At 47.0% G+C, this 16333-nt stretch overlaps 1 protein-coding gene across 1 annotated transcript; it reads right to left on the bottom strand.

Annotated features, from left to right (window-relative positions):
- Nucleotides 1-209: 209 nt before the first annotated feature.
- On the bottom strand, nt 210-14667 carry ARK2C (arkadia (RNF111) C-terminal like ring finger ubiquitin ligase 2C). The gene is made up of 8 exons (XM_062600525.1): nt 14643-14667; nt 9618-9927; nt 7827-7952; nt 4153-4282; nt 3121-3225; nt 2293-2388; nt 1155-1261; nt 210-462 (listed from the first exon to the last, which is right to left on the bottom strand). Exons 1-8 carry the CDS (start codon nt 14665-14667, stop codon nt 345-347), a joined length of 1017 nt encoding a protein of 338 aa, XP_062456509.1. The 3' UTR covers nt 210-344.
- Nucleotides 14668-16333: the final 1666 nt, after the last annotated feature.

The raw sequence follows: 16333 nt of genomic DNA, 5'->3' as shown, positions 1-16333 counted from the left end.
AACCCCTAACGTGTTTCTACTTATTTGAGAGGTATATATACAATCCTCATGAAATGCAGGATTGACAGGCCAGACTACCACAACTAGTTCCTTCATGTTCAAGACTAAATCTTCTGCAGCACGGGGTCTCTGAGCTCCGGGAACGCCAGCTCGCTTTCACTGGGCCAGTATCCTGTACGTGCAATATCTCCTACCGCTAGATATCGTACTGCCAATTCCTCCTTCTCGCTAACTTGCCTGCAGACTTTTCCTCTCAATCAAATGGCTCAGAAGGCAAAATTTTGCTGCAAGGGTTGATGGCCATACGACCTGATAAGGAAAAATGGTGCGTCCCGCCAGTTCTTTCAGCTGTCCGAGCCGAGCTGTGTTTCAATGTCCACTCTGCAGATCGGGCACTTCTTGCTGGTGGCCAGCCACTGATCCACACACGCTTGGTGGAAGAGATGCATACATGGTAAACGCCTGCAGAAAGAAGAGCGCCTTGCCATTAGGGTCACATGGCTGGAAGAGGTCCATGGGACCAGCCTCCGACCTCAGGAGGGCCAAAGGGGCTGCCACAGATGTGACAGGTTGGAGATGACAGCATCTTTCTGGGCTAAAAAACTCTCAGAAAACCACCGTGCCTCTGAAGCAGATTGTTCCTATGATTAATGACAGTGGCTGCTGCTGGCAGACATCTGTGAAGAGGGGGGACATCTACACCCTTCCCAGTGGATGGGAGCTGAAGACCATGGCCCAGAATGATGGGCTTTTACCTTAATTTGATCATCCCTGAAGCCCAGATGCTAATCAGCTGTCCCTCAGCTCCACATGGCCATCTCAGGGTCCTCAGACCTCCATTGTCCTCTGCCACCTGCAATGTGGCCCATCGCCACCCAATTATGAGGCTCTCATGCAGGTGCTCCAAACACGTAAAATGATATTTAAAACAGCTCTCCTGCTGTTGCAGAGCTCTTTCTATGCATGGCCCATACCAACGTCCATGAAATAGCATCTGTTCACCTGGACCCTGCAGAGCTCCAGTAGGGTTTGCCAGGACAAGAGCAGGGGACTCCCTCCCCAACTCACCACAGCAAGTTACACCCCAAAAACACAGCTGGGATGTGGAAAGGTGGTGGAGAAGGGGGGAAAGGGAAGCAGGGGGAGGATCATACCTCACATCTTCTCCGTCTTCAAGCATGGATAGACAGATTGTGCACTTCTCATCGGTGTCCGACTCCTCGCCATCCTCTTGCTCAGCTTTGCCCTCCTGTGGTCTTCTCTGTGGCAAGGTGAAAGACATAATTCAGTTAGGATTGGACTTTCTAATGCTTGCCCAAGACTGTGGAGTCAGAGGAAGGCGAATGACGTGGACTTCATCTATCAGCTGGATCCAACAGGCTAGGGAAGTCTGGCTGGCCAAAATACCCAGAGTGTAAAGGAATCAGCTCCTGGGAGCACTCCACCAGCCATGGGGATGGTGGCAGCACCACCAAGAGCCGGGGAGCCCCAGGGGAGTGCCACTGCCGGGATCAGCAGCCACAAGGGCTCGTCCACAGGCTCCGTCCCATGAGGCAAGGTTTGGCCTGCGAGCCTTTTTTCCCCCGGTACACAGATCCAGTCTTATTAACATCATTTTTCTTCATCCAGGGGAGAAGTGCTCCAAGAGAGACGAAGAGGGATTGACTCGCTTCCAACCTAGGCAATGAAAGGTGTCTTCAGCAAGCAGGTGAGATTACTACACAAAAAAAGCATTTCTCCCATTTTCTATTTAGCTCTATCAAACCCAGTCCAAGACCAGCCTGGAGAAGACCTTTGGCCTCAAGTTTCCTCAGGTCAGGGGACAGGCCTTCCAGGAAGGGATGCCCTGGCAAAGCAAGGGCGTTAAGCAAACGCTGGTGCAGCAGAAAGGCTCCCTTACGTGTGGGCAGTGGCACCTACATGTAGACAGAAGTGGATTGGCATGCATGGAGCCTCCTCGGTGTGTGCACTTTCTTACCATGGGGGGATAAGTCACAGAGGGGGGGAAATTGCATGTGCTGGGTGGGATCTTTTTGAAAATTTGGCCTACAGCTTTCTAGCCTAGAAGCGAGAAACAGCCAGCTGAGCTCTACCAACACATCAGCCTGGGACCCCTGCAATGAGAGACAGGCCCCGATAGGTTTGTATTTTACATTTTTCCCCGGTTTGGGGAATATGACAATTTACAGCATCTGTTTGCCGACCCCAAGGTTGGTGACCCATTGACATCCTTCATCTGTCCTCTCCATGCCTACAGCTCTTGGCCGCGAGCTCTGCCACTTCTCAGCTCACCTTCTTGTACTTGTGCGGGAAGGTGAACCTCTCAATGGTGTTCTGCACGGCACCCCGGCTCACGCTGCCCAGTCTGTCCTCCAGCTGCAGCAGCTCCTTCAGCAGAGAGACAGCGGCAAAAAGCTGTCAGGAGAGCGCCCGGGACACAGACCCCAGGGGTAAGTGGGAGTCACCAGCGGGAGCCACCAGGCACCAGGTCCTGGCCTATGAGGCTCCTTCCTCGAAGTTTCATTCAGGGAAATTTCCATGGAAAGCAATTTGGTTGGGCTTTAATGACGGATTTGAGTGCTGAAGCCTGAACTGATAAGCTCAAGTCTCAAGCTAGGGGTTATAGGCACAGAGCTGAGAGCTGGATGTCAAATATTGCAGAAATTAGAGTGGAATTTGATCTCCATTTGACGGACAGGGAAACAAAGGCATGGAAAAAATTCAGCACTTCATTTACAGACTTAAACTGAGCCAGAGTCAACCTCGGGCAGCCCCAGACTAGATTATCTTTCACCAAAACCTTTCAGCTCCTTTGCCTCCCGATTAACTCTAAAACTGCTGGAGCCCTCAATCTACTTGTGAGCATTTCATCAAATCTGTGCTACCTCCCCAGTGTTTCCCAGCCAACACAGGAGCGAGGATGATATTTCCAAGCTGGCCCCGTCTCAGTCCCTTTCTTTGGCTGACTCAAAGGGCCTGAGTAGAGCCTGTATCTCCAGCCCTACCCTTCCCGCATTGCCTCTGTGCCGCAAAGTGGAGCTGTCCAAATTTACGTCAAAGCTTGCACACTTTCCCAGGGTTTAGAAATTTAATAATAATTCCAGTCCACCAGATACGTACTTCATAGCTTTCCCGCACAGCGGATGTGTGCCTGTTTGGGTTCAGGCCCTGAAGAGCAAGTAGCTGAAGCTGAGGATAAGGGTAATTTCTGATCTCGTGAACGACCTGCGAGAAGTAAAGAAGAAAGATAAAGCCACCTGTATTAGTACAGTAAAAATCCCTCATGTATCCTGATTTAAAATAAGCACTTTGAACATTCGAAATTAAAGAGCAGACTGACACGTTCACCAATAAAAGCCTTTTAATAAACAAGAAAAAAATGAGGTTTATTAAATAGATCTCTTATAAATTGGTAATTAAAAACATACATTTCATATGAATAAACTACTTGTAATAATTTCTGCTGCATCTATAACACTGTGGTTCCAAGCCCTCAACATGGGCTAGCTTAAAAAGAGAATTTTTTTTAAAAGGGCAGATTCCTCTTCATCTGAGCTCTGATGGTTTAGCCCTGCAGTAGGGCTCAGGTGTCAAGATCTCACCTCAAGAGCTGCGGAAATAACACCACTGCGGGGTTTCCAAGGATGCCTTAAGGACTAGCAGAGCCCTGCATAGCTCAACTCGGAATATAATACCCTACTAAGAGAAGGGTCCCTAAATAACCCCAGTCTCTGCCCACGTAACAGATCATGCAAAAACCTTACAGACAACGCTGAGGCCTATGCAGCCAGCAGTTGCATGATGGGGACCAACCCCCATGAGACACCGTCCATGAAGCCATCTGCATGCAGGAGCCTTTTCCCAAGGATGAGGACCAGATTCACCCTCAGTTACAAAAAGCGCCTGTCTGGAGTAATAGCGCTGACTGCAATTTTCCAAAGCAGCCAAACATCTTCCCTTACACTTTTTTCCTCTCCCTTTCTCTAATCCAGAGTGCAGTGATGCAACGTGATCCTTTCAGACGCTCCCTCCCACAGCCAGAGATAAGTGGGATCCTCAGCAGACAGGTGATAGAGAGATAACAGCCTTTATTTTGACTGCCTGCTGGCAGACAATGCATAAAACATTTCTCGGTGAAAGCACTCCACTTACCATCTGTGTCGAGGACGTGCTCCTGGGGAAGTGGTGCATCCTTGGTGTAGCCAAGTAATGCTGATAGGGCTGTGGGACCGGCCGAACTTGGAACTGGGCGTGAGTCAGGCCCGCGTCGACACTGAGATCCCTGCAGGCGCAAGACAAAAAAAATGCACAGTTTTGATGGTGTGGTTTTTATTTCCAGTTCCTCCAGCTGTTGTCTTTGACAAGTTAGATCATGCTCACAGCAGAAGAAAGCAACATGCCCTCAGTGGGTTCTTGGCTGCTGCGAGTGCCTCCATCTTGACGCGTCAATCCAGGGTGATGCAACTGCTTTAAAGTGAGTTTCCTCAGATTTATATGGTCACCTTTTTCCCAAGCCAGCACAAAAGAGCAAGAGCACTACCAGTTAGCATATGTGTCAGCTGGGATCAAGAGCTTTATGGACACAGCCTAACTACAGAGCAAGAGGAATACTGTTTTGGTGGCTCTGATCGATCCCCCAGGCTCAGTAATGGCTCCTGGCCAGACCAGGTCCGGCTCTGGCCAATATCATTGCAAACAGTTACATTTTACTTCTAAGGTTTTGTAGGAATTCACCTGAATGTGTTGGGGCAGAACAGTAATGAGACTTTTTGGACAGTTATTGGGATTTGGCTGGGTGCTTTTTGACATGCTTGTGCTTTTCTTGGAGATCTCTTAGACAAGGTCAAAGAAGGACTTGAGAGGACAAGGGCAGTGTCTATCCAGAAAAGGTAATGGTTTCAAGAGACTTCTGGATGAGCTCAGCACTCCTCTCGACCCCCACTTCTGCAGCCTGGCCTGGGCAAGCAGAACGGGAGCTTCACACAGGCACTGGGGTTGGGACTCGGGTGGGTGGGTTTGGGCACTTCAACCCTTCCAGAAAAAAACAACCTATCTCAGTGGCCTCACTTCAGACCCCTCTGTCAGACAGAAATTCCTGATGCCCCTGCAAATGCCTCAGCTCTGTGCAGACGCCATCCGGCAGGCAAAGAAGCCAGGCAAACTCTCTACCCTCACTGTTGGGAGTGGAGACCCAACACAACATCTCCATCGCTAATCCAATTAGCCTACCCCTCGTTGCTCCAGCCAAAGAATCTCTCCGCAAACAAGTGCTGTGAGTGTCATTTACTTTATCACAATTACAAAAGCCGGTGCTCTAATAGCCATTGTCTTCACATTTGCCAAAGCAATGCTAATTAGAGCACAGGGGTTGTTTCCTATTTCAGCGTCAAACTTCTTCACCCCCACCCCCCCGCCCAAGCCATGGTGGCTAGCACCACAGCTTGTCAGGAGCCATCCAGATGCACCCTCAAGCAGCTGTGAAACTGCTTTTGCCCAGCAGCAGAAAATGGATGTGAGGGGACAGTAAACGCAGAAATCTTCTACTCAGAACTGTCTGTGCAGTAGGGAACAACTCCAATGTTTTGATGCCCCCAAATAAGTCCCCTGCAACAAGTTCAAGCAAACTCCTTGCTTGCCCCGTGCAGCTAGCCAGCTAGACAGACAAACCTGGCCACGACAGAACTCAGGAGACAACCAACAGGAGGACAAATGGGGCACAAATCCACAGCATGAGGCATTGTCCACCTCCCATGTCACACTGTCAGAGATTTATCCCATCATTCAAGATGGGATGAAACAGCCCCAAGGTGGACAGAGGGCTCAGCTGGAAATCAAGAGACTTTGAGTCTGTTTTCAGCCCTGCTGCTGACCCAATGAATGGCCTTGGCCATCTTTTCTCTGCCTTCTCAACTCCCCGCCTGCAAAATAGTCAAAATAACATCTGTCTACAAAGTGCCTTGAGATCAAGAGGTGAAGAGATCTCTTAAAGACTGATGGCAATTACTAGCTTGCACAAGCCATTGCAGCAACAGTGCTGCTGAACTGTTCATGCAGTTGTGCATCCAATCCTTAAATCTGATATTTAGGTTTTTAAAGTGATGCTATAGGTCTGCAGCAGAACACTTCATGGAATGGTGTTTTCCTAGTGTTTTGCCATGGACAAGCAGAGCACATCAGCTGAAGAAAACCAAAACCAGCTACTGCCTCCCAGCCTGTGCTCCATGCAGAGTACCTTGATGCTCAGTTATGAGATCCAAGAGCTGCAACACCTGCACTGTACTGGCTGCCAGTAACTAATAACTGACAGATAAGGCCTGAGATAAAAGACTGGACAGTAGTCACTAAATGTCTATTCAGAAGAGCATTTAAGGAACCAACTAGGAGTTTATTCCTTGTTTACCAGAACGTTTTAATCAAGGTTTGGCTGTCCAAGATGACTGATTACCTCCAACTATTCCTGTCATTCCCACATCACATTAGGGTGCACAGTACCACCTTCGAGCTGGCATCGGTGCCACTGATGTGGTAATACATTAGACGAATGTTTTCGGGTGGGTCACTGGGCAAAATTGTACAGCTGCCCAGAGGAGAAGTAAGTCACCCAACTACATATACAGTATATGCTTTCCTGCCATCCTCGCTTCTTAGGTTTTACAAGGCTGTGGAGCAACATGGGCCAGAAGAAGGGAGGAGGAGGGAAATATTAAGTGATGCTTTATCAGATTCTTCTAATGATTACAATTAAGCACAAGACGTGCCAAGAGAGACAGAAAGACAAACTCCATCCAGATTGAATGTCAACCTCTTTGCATACTGATCTTAGCAATGTCTTAATGGCCAAATTCAGATCACAGTGGTGCCAGGAATGGGAACACCTGAGAAAAAAATAGCAGAAGGATCTGGCCATATTTTAGGCTGCATATTATTACCCTTGGAGGGGGGAAAGCCCTGTGTTCAGGGCCTGCACTCAGGGCAAAGCACTCAGATGTTCAGAAATGCCATAACTGACACTTCCTGTGCTGTTTTGTTTTGGCCCCCTTGTACATATGCGTTATGATTGTCTCTAATTATGTGTCCACATGCTATTTTTTCCATTCAGTGCACAGAATGGACTTTGCTCAGCTACTCAAAAATATGCTTTATTTTCTCATTCTGCAACGTAGGGCCTCTTACCTTCATAATCACGCCAGAGCTTAAAACCTGCTCTGAAAACAGAGCAACCACCTCCCCTTTTGTCTTTTCCAGGGTATCAAACACTATGGTTTGAAAACAGTTAACAAATATTAATTCTTTTATCCCTATGGGTTAGGGTAGCATTGCGCCACCTGATTTAGACCATGGGGAGGGTTGTGGCCACTCTTTTGAGTGCTGTTGGACTACAGAAGATCGTGTTAAGCCAGAGATGTTGGTCTGCAGAAAAAAGACCCTCATCAATGCTTCGCCAGAGGCAATGACCTACGGAGGGAAAATCCCCCGGGGAAGCTTGCTGTTTAAGGTGCACCCTACATCCGTGGGTGGAGAGAGCTTGGAAAGCTGATGCCTTAATGTTATCACACATGTCTAGCAAAACATTTGCAAAAAAATGACTATGCTGAAACCATGCGCTTGCTCAGTCTGCGTAGGACTTTAGCATGCACTCATGGCCCTCCCAGAGATGAGTTTTCCCTCTTTGCATGCTAGCAGTGTTTTATCTAATGAGCACAAGCATTACCTTTTCGCAAAAGCATTGGAGCAAGGTGACATTGGCTAACCTCACCAGCCTGCTTAGGATTTTTTCAAAAAATCTCATCCAAAAGACTAGGTGGAAGGAAAGGTAGAAGACTTACCAGTCTGTGCCTTCGGCTAAGTACCTGGGCTGAGGCCCCATGGGCTGTGGAGTCTGCAGTTGATGGCTGAAATCGAAGCTGGGGTGCAAGCGGTGAGGCTGGATAGAGATGCGCTCTTGAGTCCGCCTGCGGGAGGAGGAGACGAGCAAGTGTTAGAAGCCCGGAGGACACCACAGATGTCCTCCTTTCTCCATCCAACCTTTCTCTGGACAATGGACAGGCCAGGTCAGGCTCCAGCTCCTCCTTCCCTGCCTCTGCTGCCTTTGGGAGGAAAGTGATAGAAAATATTGCGAGGTTTTTCTAGGGGCTGCCTCATTTGGACTACCTTCACTTAGGGGAGGAATGTGTGCTACTTCATCAGCACCAGATACCAAAATCTCTGTATTTAGAGAGATGCAAGCTGGATGCACAAGCAGGATTTGCATTACAGAGTCGTACCCTGAGCTCCCTACTGAGTCCCTGCTTACTGATGGGAATGGAGCTGTCACAAAGTAAATCTCCAGGAAAATGTTGGAGCAAAAGGAGCAGAAAACTGCTAGATAAAAAATTTCCCAGGCTGTCACAGCACAGAGGCTCCTCTCTTGAAGGCATGACCCAGGTTTCAGGACTGTGTCCCCCACCGCAATAAGGTTTCAGACACCTCTCTCCTACACAGCTGGCGCTGACTGCTTGCAGAAATGGGCCTTGGAACTGGGCAAGACCTTTTCTATGCCAGGATTTCTTTTCTCTGATAGCCTGTTTGCAGATATAACGCTGACAGCATTTACAGAAGCAGTTTCTGCATGGAATTGTACTCCATGGTTTTATCTGAATTTGGCTCATGACTAAGAGGTAAACACTTGTATCATCAGCGCCTCAGCCTTGCATATATTTGCTACCCAGTTATTAAATAATCATTAAATCCACCTAAAATCCAGCTTATGCAAAACAAAACAAGGATGAGAAGAATGCACAACTTGCAGACAGAAAGTGTTGGGGAGAAAAAAGACTTTTCCATCTGCAGCAGTCTTCCCAAATGCAGCATTACCGCAGAGGCTCATTCACCAGCCCTTGATCCATGGGCACAACCCACAGGCATCTTCCATATGTTTCCAAAAATGTCTTTCTGTCCTACTTATTATCTAAATCTCTCGCTCAAGAAGCAGACTCAGAACAAGGCCAGACATCCATTTCCACCTCCGTGGAGAAACAGTAATTCACTTTGCAGTCATCAGCCCAGTGTGAATTTGGGCTGCTTTTTTGACTGAACATGCTTCAGAAGATCAACAGCATCCTTCTCTCCTCATGTAGCCAGAGCACAGCCAGGAAGCCTAGAACAGAGCAGCAAGCTCTTCGTGTACAAAACCACACACTTACAGGACATATGAATAAAATCTCTTTTTGAGGTTTTGAAACAACAGCTACAGAAGTGTAGCTTGTGCATGCAGTCTACTGCTTTCTCTGTGATCCAGGATAGGTTAACTACAAAATCAAGGTGTTATGGTAGCTATTCTCCTATGAGTGACTATAGTAGTTGACTATGGGACAAATTAGATGTGCATAGCATGGATCCCCATGAGAAAGGCATAGTCAAGAGGTAACAGCTGGCCTGCAGCTGTTGGCAAAAGTCCTGTGGGGGTCCACAGCCCAGCTTGCCAAAGTCCCAGCACGTTCAGCAAGTACCATGACAGCATTGCACCCTTGGCCAAAGGTGCTTTGCAGGAGTGAGGATCACAAGAGCTTCCCTGCAGCCTGCTGGGGATCCCCCGAAAAAAACTGTCTTCCAACTGTCCAAGCTCAAAACACCCTTACCTGGGATGGGGCATGAGCCGACGGTGCTGGGCCTCGAGGAGTTGCTGCTGGAGGAGGTATTGCTGGTGTAGCGCCTGAGGTAGGAAGGAAGGTCCCGCCACGTCCTGGAAGGGCAGGGCTGGCACCGGTGCCAAGGGCTGGTGCAGGGGGCCACTGTGCTGGTGTGCGGGGGCCATGTGGGGTGTCAGCCCCGGCTGGGGCTGCACTGCAGGAGGCAGGGTGAAGTCGGCTGAGAGCTGAGCTTGGGGACCCAGGTGGAAGTGCCGGCAGGAGGTAGCATGGGGATGCTGAGACCTTTGAAAAGGAGCACCTGGAAGAGAAGAGCACGGGCATCACGGTGGGTCACCCGGCTGCTGAGCCAGGGCAAGAGCTAGGCAGGCGGCTGTTGCTCTCTTCTGCCAGAAAGGGAAATAAAAGGACAGGTCAGTTAGCCAAAATCAGAGCCACAGGGAAATATCAATTTTGACTAATAGTTTTCCTCCTCCAAAAAGCACTAGGGGAAAAATGTTGGCTTTTCAATTCAAAGTAACTTTTTGGCACGAAATTGAAATGCATATGAATGAAAACTTTGCTTTGGCTTGGTTTGGTTTCCTTTTCTTAAAAAGAAGAAGGAAAAAAAAGTCCCAGCATTTTAGAGAAGGAAAGAAATCAGCTGTCTATACTACGCTCTTGCAGGTTATTGGCTCACCGAATCGTTTGAAAGGTTGTTGATTTTCTGTACAAGGCAAGGTGTTTCTTTGTCTGTCTAAAAATGTCTCATAGGCAAGAAATTAATCTCTGCTCTGAGAAACTATCTTACACTGACTGCAGGGCATGAATTCGACACACTCCACCTCTGAGAGCAGGGATTAAGGTCGTGAGTATTTGTAGAGACCCATTTTCAATAGCCGAGACTCATAATCTGCATGTACAGAGAAACTGTCTACAAAAAACCCAGCACCAACTGCTATGAGATCAGCCACTAAACTGGTGGGAATGAGGAAGAAATAAAGTGTGAAAGATATCCATAGCAGAGATGTTTTTTTTCAAAACATAAAACATGGCACTGGCTCTCATCTCCCTCGAGATCCTTGCTTAGACGGGCCCTTGGCTCAAATTGGCGCATTAATTCCTGCATTCCTGGAGCATTTACAGGCGTCCTGGCAAAACTTCGGGGCTCTTAAACTAGAAACACAGTTGAGAGCTGAAGGATGAGACTTACTCAGGTGAGCTACTAGAGATGCTGCACTGAGGATCAGCCCTAAAACAGGAGACCTGCAACTTATCTAGTCTTTCGAACACCTAAACTTCTTTAAAAGTCTTATAAGTTTTTTTTTCCCTCTCTTTCTTAAAACCTTTGGGACTGGCACAAAATATCCAGGAGACACTGAGTGTTGTTCCTGGCTTGCACAGAATGTCTTGACCCAGATCCTAAAAATCCTTCCACTTCCACCTCCTGGGTGTCTGCAGACAGGGTCAGGCAAGCAGGGAAGCCTGAGGAACCCTCAGCGCTTTCTATTTGCATCCTTACGGAAACTGAAGATGCACAAAGAAAGCCAGATGCCAGCAAGAGAAATAATGGGAGAGAAGCTAGCAGAAACAAATGGTTTGCAAAAAAGTGCATGAGTGATTATACGCAACATCTCTTAAATACAAACTAATCCTCTGTATTGTCCCTCTGAGAAAGCCAACGTGTAACAAATGCACGTGCCACCAACAGTAGAACTTCTGAAGGTGATAATCAATCGTGTTGTCAGATAACAGCACAACTCAACTACCCTCTTAATTAAAACTGGAGGAGCTGGAATCAGATCCACCATTTTTCCATTACAGAGCTACAAGCCCAGATCCGCGAACCATCTGTGTGCTTCTCCTCCCAGCGTCGTAGGTTATATTTGTTGTCTCAGACATGTGCCCAATTCACTGCACACTGTCAGGTGGCAAAGGCTGAATCTCCAAGCAAAAAACTGAAATTGGGATTTTGAACTACACCAGATAGTGCCATGCAACGGTTGGGAGATGCTCTTTAGCTGCTGTATTTGCTGGGCACTTGCAGAGCAGCTCTGGTAATTTACTTAACTAACAGCCACAAAGTGTCCAAATGGGGAAGAACTTTAACCAGATGATTCTCCTAGGTGAGCCATTAGCCCTCTCAGGTCTCCACGAGGCCTAAAGGAAATAGTAGTTTAAAGTGTTAACCCTGTTACATACCCAAACCCACAAACCTTTGCCACTGGACAGCAGTTTGGTTGTGTTTCAGACAAAACTGGCTTAGCACAACACAGGGAAGCAAAGCATAGTGTTATCCCCCCACATTTCATGGGACAAATCTTGCAGCCCGTAAGAAAAGCAGAGAAAAAGTTGCATCTCATTCTCTATAGCTATTTCTTCTCTTGAAGCCAAGTGGAATCTTACCCAAGGATTTTCAGCCTTTCAGTTGTGATTTGGTAGGCTTTGAGCTGATTTAGTAAAATGCCTGCAGGATATTTTCTGAGTTTCCAGCAAACCCAAGAGTCTATGGGAGAACCGTAGTTCTCCCATCAGTGAGGGCAAATGCAGAATGACAGGATTTGGTTCTTAGAGAAAGTATGGTGGCTAGAATTTGATTTTCTTTCTCTGCAGACTGAATGACCTAAAGCCATCTATTAAATCTTCTTCCTTAACCAATTGAGATGATTGAAGACACCTGCCTTCTAGCTAAAATTGAGACATGCAGGTCTAAGATGGTCAATCTATGTTTCCTCGAGAGAAAGTGTGAAGAGAAGAACCTCCAGAGCACGATTCGTTTCATCCTAAAAGCGTCATCTAAGTGAGGGGTGGCTCTATTTACATAGATACGACACGGGATCTAAGACCAATAGGTGAATCCTCCTTTGGAGTTACGTGTTTCTCAGGTGCCTACAGCTGGTGAGATGGGCTCATCTCTCAGAAATCAGAAGAAAAAGAAAGAGGATTTTGACAGTTTGGATTTTTTTATTACCTTTTGAGTGGTCAAGTCATGATTTTTAAATGTGTAGAGTAAGAAATGGTGTGTGAAGCTCATCCCCTTGAGTGGTTAAATGAGACTCAGCTGCCCAGTGCAACACAGGAGCCAGCTGCACCTAGTATCCTAAGAGAAATGTAGGAATAGAGGACATCAGGCAGGAAAGAGATAAGAAGATCGAACATTTTAACCAGGAAAAAGCCTGCCAGATCACTTCTCTGAAGATCAAGTTCCCCCTTGACCAAGACCTGGTTGCTCCTAATGGAAGGCTAATGGACTAGTCCATTTCCCAGGCAAGCCAAGAGGCATAGGATGGGCAGATCACATCATAAGAGCTTTTAGACCTGAGTTTTTCTTTCTATACCATAACGGTCCTGGCAAGGGATTTGATCATATAGTTCCCCGTAGCCCAGAAAGTGAAGGGAATCTAAAGGGAACCCTACATTTAGACTACTGAAGCTAAGTGAGAGAAGTGCCCATTTTGAAGACTGTTGGTACATTGCTGTCTTCATGTTCATGGGGTTGTTTGCAAACTAATTTTACTCATTCTGATAAACCTTGCTGTCTAAAGCAGCTGAATGGACAAATTTAGAGTTTTTCAATGAAGTCAAGTAGTTTTTACCATTTTTTTTCTGGTATCCACTAGTTCACTGATATCTTTCCCTCTGTAGAAAAAGTGCTATCAAGATGCAACTGAGACCATACAATTAAATAAAAACTAACATCTCGTTTTAACGTAATTCACCATCCTGTGTTAAAGGTGTTTATTCTGTACAATAATCCGTTTATTGATAAGGATGCTGAAGGGAAAAAGAGAGACTTTGGAGAACACTTCAGCAAATCTACATCTAATGGCAGCGATCCAATCCCATAATGAAATAATACCAACTGGCATAGCCAAACCAGCATGCACAACAAAGAGCAAATACTTGCCAAACATGGGAGTGGTAGACCCCAGAAAGCCCTAGCAAACAAATAACAGTACAAAACAGAACATTTTATCCCTGTGTTATCTATTGCTGAGTTTACCCAATTCCACTCATTGTGTCTAACCCCAAGGGGTCTTAGTGGAGACTTCTTTTCAAGGGCACATACTGATCTCGCACACAAAGCAAATTCAGTGTCATGACACAGCTAAATAACGTTACTCCAGATAACTCACTAGGATGAAGACCTGAATCCGCCTCGCAGGCAGCTGACTCCTGCTCAACACAGAAGATCTCACATTAGTAGTGCCTGTTAATGGTTAATCCACTAGCACGTCTTCCTTCTCTTCCCTGAGCCACAGTGATCCTCGATCATATTTGCATTAGAACAGAAAATTGTTGCCCATAAAATGCTTCAAGAAAATTTGATTCATGTATTTGATCAGCCTTTTGCGTGGACAGTAATGTCTGGCACAGCAGAGAGCAATCTGTAACTGAACATCAGTCCACATACATCAGCTTGGCCTTTCTTTCTACTCCCTATAGAAGCAGGACTGACATTTTCACTTCTCAGCTAAGCTTGGAGAACATTTCTACAGCAGAGGCAACGAGGTTGGAAGCTGCATATTGCACCCTAGAGCTGCTAAGAGCATCCTTCACGAACCATGTTTCTCACTGGGGGCTGCAGGAAGGCAGCACCACCTTGGGATCCGTGAGGCAGAGACCTCTGCATCCATCATAACAGGCCCAAAAGCTGTGGTCTTCATGCTACTGAAGGTTGTATTTCTCCGCTAGGATACTTTGATCTTACAGGAAATGATGCTGGCCAGCTTTTGGATGGCTTTTTATGGCGTACCCGAAAGTCAGCTAATGAGTTACCAACTTCAGTGGTCCTTGCTGCAGGTACTTATCCTCTTCAGCTGCACTGGGAGGAGGAAAGATCAGTGCCCTTGCTGCAGAAACAACGTGGTCCTCATTGCTCCAAGGCAGCAGGCATCACCACGCCTCTGCAGCAGGCAGCTTTCGACCTGAGGCCGGTCCGGAGCTTATGCTCCTGTGTTCAGCCAGCTGGGCAGATCAAAGCAGCAGGAGAGGATCCTTCTTGCTGTGTAAGGCTTGTTGAGGTGCTCCTCTCACCTGGAATGACTAGCTCTGCCCTCATGCATCCAGGGCTCTGGAGAAAGGGTTTCTTTGCACTCTCTATTAGGCTACCCACCAGCTAGAAATCCCTTTTTTCCTTGCCTCATTGCTTCTTTCTTTTATTTACATGCTATTTATGTGGCAGATGATGGTAGCTCAAAGCAGCATCAGATCAACAACTCCGAGATGAGCCACATGTCATATCTATGTCAGCAAAGGAGACAACTTACTCCAGTTTCTGGAGATTCCCATTAACTGGCAGAGGCCAAACGTCATGGAGATCAGAGATGCCTGTCTCAATGCAAGTATCTTAACTGTGCATTATTTTTAGAAAACTAGGGGGGCTGTTTCCCTCCTTGTTTGTCTTTTCCTCCCAGCATAACTGGAAATATCTGATTTTACACAGCTTCTTTCTCTGGTGAATATGGTAGTGTAAAACAGTCGGCTGGTTTCAAATGGGTAAAAAAGAAATAAGCACTCTGAGTCTTTTTTTTTTTTTTTTTTTTTTTTTTTTATGTGTGACCCTGGTTTGATCTAGAGGATGGTCTATATTTTCTACAGGTATGAACCTCTGCTGCTCCACAGCCTGGCTTCTCTACCTGTGCCATGAAGATAATACTAAAAGGAAAAGCGTGCTGGGAAGATGGTTTAACAGCTATTCACAAAGCACCTGATACTTAGCTGGAAAATGGCATTATAGGCTCCAGCCTCAAATTTAGGAGCTTCCAATTTGTTTTTAGAAAGTTAACAGATGATGCTAAAGCTTGGATGACTTCACTTGTTCGGCCGCTTGCCATCGCGGAGGTTGGAGCAGCATAGCAGAGTTTCCACCCTGCCACTCACACCACACTTGAATTTAGTGGAAAACTGCATGGAAACTCATCACTTCCTCCTCTCCGCTGCTTTTCCCTTTCCACAGTTTTTTTTCCAGCAGCTCTACAGTTATATTTGTTGTTTCTATACATTATTTGAAGCAGCTTGGATGTTTTTTTCATTAAAAAGAATGCTCAGGATTCCTTAACGCTCCCAAGTGGACCATTAGAAATGACACATTCATACATTTTTACAGGTTTCTAAGTGACATCTAATCACAGAAATGTGCTGGGGAATTCTGTCATTGGGGATTCTTCTGCACCGAGAGACCGGCTGGTCCCTTAGCATCTGTCAAGATTAGGCGATGTATATGAACATGCAAATTCGCCCATTCGCCAGTATTTTCCCTGGTAAGGCTCAAAGGATACTGGGATTTATGTGCTCATTAAAAACTGACCCGTCTTGGAGATGCAAAGCTCACGGGTAATCCTCTCAAAGAGGCAGGGGATGCTAGAAAAAAAAAATGAAATGGCAGTAGTTTATTTCTGTTGCCTTTTCTCACGGGAGCAGTATTTTTGGAGAAAGGGGGCCACGTGCGGACGGGAGGGGGGCGCAGGATCCGGCGCGGCGCGCGCGCGCCCGCATTGGAGATGGGTATCTCGGGGAGACAGCTGCTGCCCGGGGAGCGTCGGTGCCGGGGAAAGGAAAACAAAATCTGTCTCATATCGTTAAGCCGCCTGCGACGCGTGCGAATTTTTTCCCCGGGGTAAGGCAACCTGGTCTGCTTGCCGAGGCACGAGCAGCCTGCGTGCGAGCGTGCACCGAGCTATTTTAATAGCGCCACTGCGAGAGCGGCCCCAGGTTGCGTCCCGGGA

The sequence above is a fragment of the Rhea pennata genome, chromosome Z, assembly GCF_028389875.1.
Source record: "Rhea pennata isolate bPtePen1 chromosome Z, bPtePen1.pri, whole genome shotgun sequence".
In the NCBI taxonomy this organism is placed as follows: domain Eukaryota; kingdom Metazoa; phylum Chordata; class Aves; order Rheiformes; family Rheidae; genus Rhea; species Rhea pennata.
The sequence above is the reverse complement of the archived record's forward strand: the minus strand, read 5'-3'. Positions and strand labels throughout refer to the sequence as shown.